Raw genomic sequence first — 12,338 nt, 5'->3', positions numbered from 1 at the left:
TTAAATGTTTTGAACTATTCTTAAGTATGCATCAAATAACATCTCCGACGTTACCCCGACAAACCAAGCCATTTGAAAATCAGTTGAGAATTTAGGAGAGTTGAAGGATATACTGTTATTTCATTGACCGCGCAGCCCCGTCCCAAGATGGCCGCCTGGTGACGAATGTTACTTGCCATTGGCTCAGAGCGCGCACGCGCTATTCAGTGTTCTTAATAATATCAATGGCGTTAACCTCACAGTCAGAAGGGGATCAGGTGGAAAGTCAGCTGACGACTCACAACCAGGAAGAGTGGTCAGACGTTATTGAAGTTGCCATGTATAAGTAGCCTACTTGCTACTTTTAACTGATAAAATGTTCGGTGGAGACGACGAAGATGGCGATTTCTTGTCACCCACATGCGGGTAAGTTATGCATCATTTCTCGACGATGATGAACGTGTTAGCAACAGATTTAACTAGCATAACATTAGCCAGTGCCAAGCTATAGGTACGGAGTTCATTTAAGCAGTCCACGTTTCAAACAATGTGGTTGATCGTTGTTGCACCGACTTGAAATAACATTAATCAAGTCTTACTAATATTTTTCGAATTGTGACAAAAAAAGAGAAAAACGGGAAAACACATTCAACGTTCGTATACCAAGTAACAGTCTGGGGCACATAGACGGATTTATTATTGATACGTTTTGTTTTGGTCTCAAAAGCTTCCCGAATTGACATTTCAAGCAACGCGTGTGTAGTGTGCAACGCAATAATGTAGAGCAGTACGAGTTTGAAGTATCCTCAAGTCACTTTGTCGGATTGAAGACATGACACCCTATTTTAAAGGAATAGTTAGTTTTCCATGTTTGTTCATGGATAGGTATCATCCCTAACTAAGGGAGGGACTGTTGTCATTACATAATAGTGACAGATCGATATGTGACATGTTTTTTTTCAGTTTTTTATTAGTAGTAGTCAAGGGGTCAAAAACTGATAATTAAAACGGCTATTCATCCACAGGGGGGGGGGACATTTGCATCAAATTTTTTTTGTCAATAATAAAAACTCCAGCTCTTGACTACGTCTGGCACTGTAGATCTATGCCATCTGAAATTAACTGCAGGAAATGCAAATGAGATGCTTTTGGTTGATTTATTGACCAACTGGCACACATTACTTTCAATGAAATATAAAACTATGAAATTCCCTTGTAGCTTGCAAGATGTGAACAATATCAGAACAGGAGAAAAAGGTTACCTCTCTTATAAACTTTTTTGTGCAAATGGCTTGCACAAAGATACTGTGATGCCATATGCAAAGGCCTATAATTGTGTAAAGGGGATATTGTGTTTGTGGAAGTAATGTTTTTTGTAAACAAACATTTTTAATAGTGCCATGGCCCATGTGCAAAAATGTCTACGTAACGCTTATGATTAAAAGAAAGGGTGGCTTGAAGAGTTCACTTCAAAAAGGAGCAGCAACTATCTGTAGATGTGAAACCGACTCATGCTGCTGTTAAATCACTCTATGCACTAGGGCTGCCAAGATTAGTCAACTAATTATGACGACGATGATCAAACTCGTCGACAATTTAAGTAGTCGATGAGTCCTTAATGTATATATTTATTTGGCCTATTGCTTTTCTCTTGAAACTGCCTCATCTCGGGATTTTCTGGTTGTATGCCCGTCGCCACCGCACATGCGCAGTAGTGGTGTGATCCGGGTCATCCGTGATCTACACAGAAGCATTGTGGGTAATGCGACGTGGTGTCATGGCTACCTGGTGTTAGTAACCGAGTCCTAAAGTTACGGCACATTTCACATACACATACTGAGGATGCAAACATCCCTTTCATGGCAGCACAACGGGGATGCTCGATCACCAAGGAAGGAAGCACGTTGTGGCTGATGCCTTTTTTCATTTCTGACATTTCAATTGTATCTGAAGATTAAGGAGGTATTAGTCAGTGAACTCGATGTATCGAAGATCCCGCGTGCTCCCTTAAAGGCGTGATGCGCTCACAAACTGGGAAATTCCAGTACTCAAAGTAGAAAGCGAGGGCTTTGAAGACTGTTCAAAGTACTAGACCCGCACTATTAGCCGTATTTTTATGGTGACGTTATGTTAGCTTTTATGTTTATGTTCACAACACATTTAATTTAAATTAAAACTTGTTCAGAAAGCTTAGTTGGCTTCAGATGTTTTTTATTTTTATTTTTGTGTTTTATATGTATTTTAGACATGTTGAAAATGGTAGAAATGTGTAAATGAGTCTAAAAAAACGATGTACAAAAGAATCGTGATGAAATGATTTGTAAAAAAAAATTGTGAAATTATATTTTTGCCACATCGCCCACCCGTAACTCAAAGTATCAAAATCTGACATGTTTGCTACATGCCCTCGTTGTCATCACATAAGTATTTCTTTTTGTATAGATAGTTTCATAGTATTAGTGCAACTCTGCATAGTGTATAGAGTTGGTTTCATGTTAGAATGCACTAAACCATTACTAAAAAAATTAAAGCCCATAGTATCGCCTTCAATTTAAACTGCACCATTATTTATAAATAACACAGAAATGTTGGACAAAATTATTGGACCACGATTTCCCTTGCCCGGACGCGGGTCACCGGGTCCCCCCTCTGGAGCCAGGCCTGGAGGTGGGGCTCGTCGGCGAGCGGCTGGTGGCCGGGCCTGCACCCATGGGTCCCCCTTCCCATGGGCTCATCACTTGTGGGAGGGGCCAAAGGGGTCGGGTGCAATGTGAGTCGGGCAGCGGCAAGAGACAGGGACCTTGGCGCTCTGATCCCCGGCTACAGAAACTAGCTCTTGGGACATGGAATGTCACCTCTCTGGCGGGGAAGGAGCCTGAGCTGGTGTGCGAGGCAGAGAAATTCCGACTAGATATAGTCGGGCTCACCTCCACACACAGCTTAGGCTCTGGTACCAGTCCTCTTGAGTGGGGTTGGACTAGGGCTGGGCGATAAACCGAAAATTTACCGTTACCGAAATGTATTACAATGACCGACATCATTTTGCCCATGTCGGTAAATTCGGTGTCTAAAAAAAAAAAAAGAAAAGTCTTTTCTGTCTGCGGCGATGTTCATGCCCCTTTAAGACGGCTACAGCGCATGTAGTCACGTGACTGATGCGCTGTAGAAGAATGTAAACAGAAGACGCGTTCGTAGCTGGCGATTCAAATCCTGAAGCGGCTGACACGGCTGCAGACAAAGTAACGTTAATTGAAATTGTTCCTGTCGCGCTTGTCCCGAAAAGAAATTCGACATCTGTCGTTTGGAAATGTTTTGGGTTCCATAAAGACGATGTTTGAGCAAAAGAACATGAACTACAAAGTGCGTCGTAAGCACCTGAAACAGCGCGTCCAACCTTTTCTTTTTCACCACCCACAACACAACCATGCTGTTGACTTGGAGCTTGTGCTAAAAGTTCAAAGTGAGGAGCAAGGTTGGACAAGTGACAACAGCCCACCAACGGAGGCTACACCATACAAGAGAACGTCTCAGAACTGGATGCAATAGCCTAGCACATAGCTAAAGATAGAGCTCCTCTAGTTACAGTGGAGCGCACAGGATTTAAACGCCTCATGAACGTAGCCGACAAGAGGTACGAAAATATTTGCCGCAAACAGCACTTCCCGATATGGACATCGGGACGGGAGCGGAGACATGTCGAGCATTTTGCATCCACATCCGACTTGTGGTCGAGTCGCAACATGGATCCCTGTTTGAGCCTGAATGTGCAGTACATAGACAAGTGGCGACCGCGTACCGGAGTACTCGAGACGGCACATTTTCCTGATCATGCACACTTGTTTATTTGGCATTGGCATTCCATTTACATTTTTTTCATTTTATTTAGCATTTTGTTTACAGGCGACTAGCTCCTTTGCACATGGCATGATTTATATTGTTTACAAGATACCTTTACACAAATCTAGGCTTTTGCAAATGGCATTATAGCATCTCGGCACAGTATATTTGCAGAAAAAGATTTTGTGAGAGGTACCCTTTTTCTCCTGTTCTTTGTGACATTGTTCAAGTCATGCAAAGCAAGCTATTTGGAATGTTTATTCAAATTATTTTTGTACTTTTATTTTTTATTGAAAGTAATGTGTACCAGTTGGTCAATAAAAAAAGCAGTTAATATGCATTTCCTGCATTTATTTAGATTTTGGTCCTCAGGGGGAATTTATCGCACATTTATCGTTATGGAGGTAAAATTACCCAATTTCTCGCGATATTGATTTTAGGTCATATCGCCCAGCCCTAGGTTGGACACTCTTCCACTCTGGAGTTGCCCAAGGTGAGAGACGCCGAGCAGGTGTGGGCATACTTATTGCCCCCCGGCTTGGCGCCTCTACACTGGGGTTCACCCCGGTGGACGAGAGGGTAGCCTCCCTCCGCCTTAAGGTGGCCGCAGTTCGATGATCGATTTTGTAGTCGTGTCATCGGATTTGCGGCCGCATGTTTTGGACACTCGGGTGAAGAGAGGGGCGGAGCTGTCAACTGATCACCACCTAGTGGTGAGTTGGCTCCGATGGTGGGGGAAGATGCCGGTCCGACCCGGAAGACCCAAACGTATTGTGAGGGTCTGGTGGGAACGCTTGGCAGAATCCCCTGTCAGAAAGTGTTTCAACTCCCACCTCCAGCAGAACTGCCCACGTACCGGGGGAGGCGGGGGACATTGAGTCTGAGTGGACCATGTTTCGTGCCTCCATTGTTGAGGCAGCCGATCGAAGCTGTGGACGTAAGGTGGTCGGTGCCTGTTGTGGCGGCAACCCCCGAACCCGCTGGTGGACACCGGCGGTAAGGGATGCTGTCAGGCTGAAGAAAGAGTCCTATCGGGCCTTTCTGGCCTGTGGGACTCCGGAGGCAGCTGACAGGTACAGAGTGGCCAAGGGGAATACGGCTTCGGTGGTTGCCGAAGCAAAAACTCGGGCGTGGGAGGAGTTCGGTGAGGACATGGAAAACGACCTCCAGACGGCTTCGAAGAAATTCTGGTCCACCATCCGTCATCTCAGGAGAGGGAAGCAGTGCACCACCAACACTATTTATAGTGGAGATGGGGTGCTGCTGACCTCGACTCGGGACGTTGTGAGTCGGTGGGGAGAATACTTCGAAGACCTCCTCAATTCTACCGACACGCCTTCCATTGAGAAAGCAGAGCCTGAAGACTCCGTGGTGGACTCACCTATCTCGAGGGCTGAAGTAACCAAGGTGGTTTACAAGCTCCTCGGTGGCAAGGCCCCGGGGGTGGATGAGATCCTTCGGGCTCTGGATGTTGTGGGGCTGTCATGGTTGACACGCCTCTACAACATTGCGTGGACATCGGGAACAGTGCCTCTGCTGGCAGACCGGGGTGGTGGTCCCCCTTTTTAAGAAGGGCGACCAGAGGGTGTGTTCCAATTATAGAGGAATCACACTCCTCAGCCTCCCTGGTAAGGTCTACTCAGGGGTACTGGAGAGGAGGGTCCGTCGGGAGGTTGAATCTCAGATCCAGGAGAAGCAGTGAGGTTTTCGTCCTGGACGTGGAACATTGGACCACCTCTACAATCTCTACAAGGGTCCTTGAGGGTGCATGGGAGTTCGCACAACCAGTCTACATGTGTTTTGTGAACTTGGAGAAGGCGTTCGACCGTGTCCCACGGGGAGTTCTGTGGAGCGTGCTTCGGGAGTACGGGGTACCGAGCCCCTTGATACGGGCAGTTGGGTCCTTGTACCACCGATGTCAGAGTTTGGTCCGCATTGCCGGCAGTAAGTCGGATTCGTTTCCAGTGAGGGTTGGACTCCGCCAAGGCTGCCCTTTGTCACCGATTCTGTTCATAACTTTTATGGACAGAATTTCTAGGCGCAGTCGAGGCGATGAGGGATCCGGTTTGGTGACCTCAGTATTTCATCTCTGCTTTTTGCAGATGATGTGGTACTGTTGGCTTCCTCAAGCCGTGATCTCCAACTCTCATTGGAGCAGTTCGCAGCCGAGTGTGAAGCAGTTGGGATGAAGATCAGCACCTCCAAATCTGAGACCATGGTTCTCAGTCGGAAAAGGGTGGAGTGCCCTCTCCAGGTCGGGGAGGAGATCCTGCCCCAAGTGGAGGAGTTTAAGTATCTTGGGGTCTTGTTTACGAGTGAGGGGAGGATGGAGCGAGAGATCGACAGACACCTTTGAACTAGACAGTATTGCTGCGCTGTCGGTGGTGAAAAAGGTTGGATGCGTTGCTTTGGTGGTTACGACGGTTTCCAGACACACTATGCATTTTATGTTCTTTTGCTCAACACCATCTTTGTGGAATCCAAAATATTTCCAAATGAAAGATGTCGAATTTCTTCTCGGGACAAGCACAACAGGATCAACTTCAACTAATGTCACTTCATCTTCAGTAGTCAGCCACTTCTTGATTTGAACCATCAGCCATTTTCTCATCGTCAGTTTGCCTTCTTATTCAGGCTGAATCGGTGGAGTCACGTGACTACACACATTGTACACCGTCTGAAAGGGGACTGTATCGCTTTGCTGCTTGAAAACACCGGCGTAGCGATCTGTGGGCCACGTGAAACACGCGAAACTTTTGATGGCTTCTTGCTTTTATGGAGACGAAGCGTCATCATCTTCTGATTTAAAGCAACTTTAATGCCTTTGTCATGCTTATTGGAAGCCTTTGTTTTTACCCAAAAGAATTCCTCAAGAGTAAATTTTGATTTTCCATCACTAGTACGTCGTCTAAGACTCTCCAGTCTGCACACTCTTCCACAACTCTTCTCCAACACTCCTCCCCCACTTCAGTCTTCTTCTGCAGCGTGATCCTGGTGGATCTCTTGAACCACTGCCTGTCCTAGTCGACAGACAAGGCTGATTCTCAGTCACAGTCTACTGCACACTATCACGCCCCCCCCAAAAAAATGCCCAAGACGTATAAAAAGATCTTCGGTAGGCAGGGACTAGGTTGAATGAGTTAATAAAACACAACAGTCCCGAACATAGCAATTCCACGCTAGTTGTTGTTCCAATTCAATCGCAGAGGCTTGACAGATGCAGCTTGCGATGCTTACACATGACTTCCCTTGAACAATCTGCCAATAATCCACGGAGATCCTGCTGGTCGTGCATTCTTCTCTGGGATGTTGAAAGTGTTCATCAACTCATTTGATTGATTTGATGATTTTTATTGAACATACAAACAGAACAGAAATGAATATAGTCATAGGTAAAAGATTTAAAAGTAAAGAAGAGAAAAAAAAAGGAATGTCATAAGAACAGTCTACATGTATACAACCATAATTAGTTTACAGGTTGATAGGAAGAAGTAGAGAACTTATCTAGTCCTACCTCCTGTTCTCAGTGCATTTCTACTTAATTTAAATTAATACAATAGGTCGTCCATATAAAATCTAATAATATATAAAAATATTTACATTACACTCAGTGTTATACATGAATAGGCCATCAATCACAGTATGCAAAACGGTTTTGGCTTTCATTGGCTCTTAGCTTAGTACTGGATAAGATAGTCCGACATTATATGCAAAGAATCTGTTTAAAGGGGAAGTCAAATAGTTCCATAATATTTCTTCTATGCAGGCCTCCTCGTCAAAACACGGCATTCTGTTTACTCCCGCGTTTGAATGCGAGCTAAGCAGTAAAATCTCCCCACTTTTATCCATCTCCCGGGGCGGCCATTTTACCACTTGCTGTCGACTGAAAATTACATCACAGTTGCTCAGTGCTCATGTAATGACCAATCATTGCTCGGCTTTAGGAAACAGGTTAGCATTGATTGGTCGTTACCTGAGCCCTGAGGAACTGTGATGTCATTTCAGTCGACAGTCGCCCACCAAGATGGCTAAAAACAGGTGAATTTTGCTGCTTATCTCATATTTCAAAAATCCAATATTGATCAAAATGCCATGGTCCGTCTAGTTAAGGCGCGAAGAACGTTTTATTGCAAAGAATTTTGGGAGGGTTGACTTCCCCTTTAATAAAATGACATCTTGTAAATTAAGATCAGCAAAACGTTGCTATTTACTTAGACTTGAACCTGCTTGTATTATGAGTATATTGAGCAAGGTATGGGGTGATATATGATAATAGATAAGCAAGATATTTGTATATAAGCATGCACACGCGCATAAAAAAGGGTGCTTGCGTGTACGTGCATACTTGAGTGTAAGTTAAAATGCCAATTTTATTAATTATTTGGATGTGTGAGTGCCAGTTCAGCCCTGATTACGAAATGAGACCTAAACAAATATTTCAAATGATTTTGTGGTGACACAAACAAATTTTTGTCTTAACATTTGCTCTTCTTGCAGGGCCAAGTTGGCTTCTCTGTTCGGCCTTGATGAAGAAACCAGGCAAGGGAATGAGTCCTTTCATTATATAGCACCAAAGCAGCCTAGAAAAAGCTCGAATCCAGGTCAGACCATTCAAACTGAATAATGAATTGAATATAATCTGATCTGACTGCTTAATGTTTTGCATTATCATGTTTTGCAGTCTCAGTCATCCAGACAGCAGCACTTTCACCTGGTACCCTTGAAGTATTATTTGCCGCTGCAGTCCAAGCCTTTCAATAGTAAGTACCCTGATTTTAATGTTTAAAGAAGTGAAGACCGGGGCCCGGTTGTTCAAAACTTTTTTTCTTTACCACTGGTTAAGTAGATTTAACGACCGTTAATTTTAACAGCACTGTCTTGTTGATCAAAACTCAAACGTTGACGTAAAAGTTCACACATCAAAGGACTGGCGCTAACCTTTTAACCGTGTGCTTAACTCTCAATATACCTTATTTTATGGACCATTGAGCGCACCCCATATTATTAGGCACAATATCAATGAATGAAAAAATCATCCATAAGAGGCATTGGGTCATAATGTGCATTATTTTGTGAAACATTCCATGTAGAATAGTTTATTCTAATGTTACCATTTGTTTATTTGATATATTGACAGATGGAGAAAAAAAAAAAAAGCTTGAACATTGCTAGTCAATCTGGTGACCGGTGGTGGTGTTATTACTTTGGCTAATGCATGATGCAACGTTGGTTGACAGTTCAGCAGCTGTAAGAACGTCAATGTCACATTTTTGGCTTGGTCTCAGTAGTTATGGAAAGTTGGCTGTGTTGTTTCCCTTAGGCCGGTCAGGTCCCACATTGTAACTTTGGAAATATGTCGCCAGCATAGGTCAACTTTCATTGGGTCTAAGGGCAACCGCAGCATTGGGCAAGTAGGACTACATTTCCCATGATTTTTACACACAAAAGCAGGAAGTAGTTCTTATTCCGGTATGACGAAAACAGATGCCTGTTTGCAATAAGAGAAGCATGAGAATGAGAACGCAAATATAATAAAAAGGAATTTGAATTAAAGCAGACGAACTGAAAAGCCGACATTTATCCATATCCAGGGTGCACTGTTGATTTTTGAGAAAATATATGGATTTTAAGTGCGCTTTATGGTCTGAAAAATATGGTACATTAACTACATGGCATTGGTGGCTAACGCTGATTTATGTAAACAGTAAATCACTGTGCTTTTTGGATTACATTGTTATGTCAGGGCTGAGTATTTCAGGGGTAGATGTGTGCTGACGACACAATAAATAAAATTCAGTTGGGAAGAAAACTCGTACCTGTCTGTGGTTAACAGTATTTCCGTGATTTGGAACATTGTCCCTCTGAGACCCTGGCCACCTTCCATCTTGTGAAATCAGCTTTTTCATTCACTTACAGTAAAGCACACTGTTATCCCCATTGTGTGTCAGTTCTCGTTTGATTGTGCCTTATCCTACTTTTTTTTTTTTCTTTTCGGCAATGGATGGGGGGAATTCAAAGATGTTTTGTGCACTTTAGATCAATGGTGCTGTTTTTGGGTGCAGAGAGAGCAGCATTATTCCCGTCGTGTTTCGTTCTAGGGTTGCACCAAAGGGGCTCGCTTGCTCACTGTTGCTACCATGCCCTCGCTGACAAATGGAAACAACAATGCGTCGTTGGATTGACCAGCTTTTTTATTGTTTGTCTTTTTCCCCCTAACTTTATTGACTTTTGTGTTGATATGGAAAATTGTGGTATTACAGTGAACCCTCGATTATCGCGGTTAATGGGGACCGAGACCACCCGCGAAAACAGAAAATCCGCGAAGTAGCGGCGCACCTACAAAAATGCTTAAAAAATATACAATATATATATAATATATATATATATATATATATATATATACGGGTAGAGAGAGAGAGAGAGAGTGAAATTCATGTTATAACAAAAAAAAACAAATTATTATTAAAACGTATTTTTTTTATTCCCCAGCCATTCTTTTTGTATTTATTTAATTACTCCGACTTTTACCTGCTGGTACGCCGTCCGGTGTGCCCTGTGAAATGAAAGGTGGCATTCTTTTATTTATTTATTTATTTATTTATTCATTTATTCATTCATAACTGACAGCCTCGCGCTCCGCTCGTGTCCGGGCGGAAGAGGTGCTCCTCTTCGGCTTAATTGTCACGCACGCCGGACCTGCTCCCCCGAAGCGTGTCTCCGTTCGGTTGAACTCGGTTTCATTTCGCCCCGCTCGTGCCCCGGGCGGAAGGTGCTCCTATTTGGCTTAACTGTGACACACGCCCGCCCTCCTCCTCCGGAGCTTCCATTCGGTTAAACTTAGGGGCCGATTCGAACCGCCCGTGCCCGGGGAAGGTGCTCCTCTTCGGCTTACTGTGACGCGAGCATGCCCTCCTCCTCCGGAGCTTCCATTCGGTTAAACTTAGGGGCTGCTTGCTCCTCTACGGCTTAACTGCCACGCACGCGGTCCGAACCGCGCGAAACGTCGCCCCAAATCGTGCCCGGGGGAACGTGCTCTTCTTCGTCCACTCTCCTCTTTGGCGCACGCCGGCCGTCTAACCGCTCCAGCGCCCCGTCGTGCCACTCGGCGAAACTACAATGCCCCCGAATATTTTTTAGACCCGCGAAGCACTGAACCCGCGAAAGGTGAACCGCAAAGTAGCGAGGGTTCACTGTATTTGCCAATGGACAGTTGTGCATTGTCGCCAGGGATTTAGAGTAGAATCCCCCCGGGGCAATTTTGACGAACATAACGATGCATTTCAACTGTTTATTTGCCACCGGGCTTCAAACATAGACTAACTTATGTTTTACTTGTCAGCAAAAACAATTTTTTTGCAACACCGAAAGTAAACAAAATGAGGAATTGTGAGACATAGTGGCACTAAACAGTAATGTTATTCACGTGGTTTGTTAACAGCACCATCAAAGTTAACCATGTTTTGAACAACACAAGTATAATGGTCGGCTAACAAAGAGTTAAGAACCAGCGATTAGATTTGGGGTTTTTTTTCATTTAAATTGGATTTTATTCATTGTTCTACCATATGTGCTTTGTGTGAATGCTTGAATATTGTCTGCCATGGTTTTTTGAAGAGAACAATTCAAAATAATTGCATGCCCCTTACACAGTATAAATGGACAGTACGTGAAGCAGGGAAAGCTGGGTGCAGCCATTCTGGGCAACCACACGAGTAAAGAGGTATGGACTGCGCATTGAATTATTATAGTATGTATTAGAATTATTGGATGGGCATTCAGATGATTGTACTGATGTAGCATTTTTCTTAATCATGTCTCTCTTTCTGTATAGTATAAGCTGCTACTGTACTTGAGCCAGCAGAAACAAGTTACATCTGCCAGGATACACATTGACTTCATTTTCACGGTGAGCTTTGAATGCTTGGTTTACAAACTTAATTTGTGATGAGTTTCTGAACCGAATCAATTTTTCCCATGAATCAAGTTGCCTTTTTGTGTGGCCGGCTCTAAACTACACTCAAACATTTGATTGTTATGCAGATTAATTTCAATTTAAAATGATCTCTCCTTGTTTTTTCCACAATGGACAGTCTTGGTACACACACTTAGTGGAAGGACATACACAAATCTAGAAAGTTTAAGCAAGAGTAGTCAAGTCACATGGTAGCCATTGAGGAACGGGTCTTTCCAGGGGTAAGGCTTACACTAAATTGACAACATTCCTATGACGAGCCATACAATCAATTAATTGAATATCTTCACTCTTCATATATTGATATGCCCTCCTATGCAAATCCACGAGTGTGATTAACCTGAGATTTTACATGCAATTGTAATGCAATGCATTTTACCGAGTTGAGTCTTCACTTAAGTACAGTGGACTTTTATTGACCATCAATAATATTTGCACAATTTTGCACCACAGAATACTAAGTTTTGAGATCTACACCATAATAGGTCTCAAAATTGTAAATTTTAATCAGTTTAATTTTGCCAAGGGACAATTATTTCATTGATGTATA

General features: G+C 43.5%; 1 protein-coding gene across 1 annotated transcript in view; it reads left to right on the top strand.

Moving 5' to 3' along the window:
- Positions 1–229: 229 nt before the first annotated feature.
- LOC148314541 (FK506-binding protein 15-like) overlaps positions 230–12,338 on the top strand; it is a gene marked incomplete at its 3' end in the record, with an annotated part of 13,535 nt that continues 1,426 nt past the window's right edge. Inside the window, exons 1-5 of the mRNA XM_088287653.1 lie at positions 230–405; positions 8,314–8,417; positions 8,498–8,576; positions 11,467–11,536; positions 11,648–11,722. Of these exons, the coding sequence (XP_088143779.1) occupies positions 356–405; positions 8,314–8,417; positions 8,498–8,576; positions 11,467–11,536; positions 11,648–11,722 (378 nt within the window). The remainder of the gene's footprint in view (positions 406–8,313; positions 8,418–8,497; positions 8,577–11,466; positions 11,537–11,647; positions 11,723–12,338) is intronic.

This window comes from Idiotropiscis lumnitzeri, unplaced genomic scaffold (assembly GCF_059441095.1).
Source record: "Idiotropiscis lumnitzeri isolate Australia: NSW breed Sydney's pygmy pipehorse unplaced genomic scaffold, RoL_Ilum_1.0 HiC_scaffold_271, whole genome shotgun sequence".
Taxonomy (NCBI): domain Eukaryota; kingdom Metazoa; phylum Chordata; class Actinopteri; order Syngnathiformes; family Syngnathidae; genus Idiotropiscis; species Idiotropiscis lumnitzeri.
This window is presented reverse-complemented; position numbering and strand designations above follow the sequence as displayed.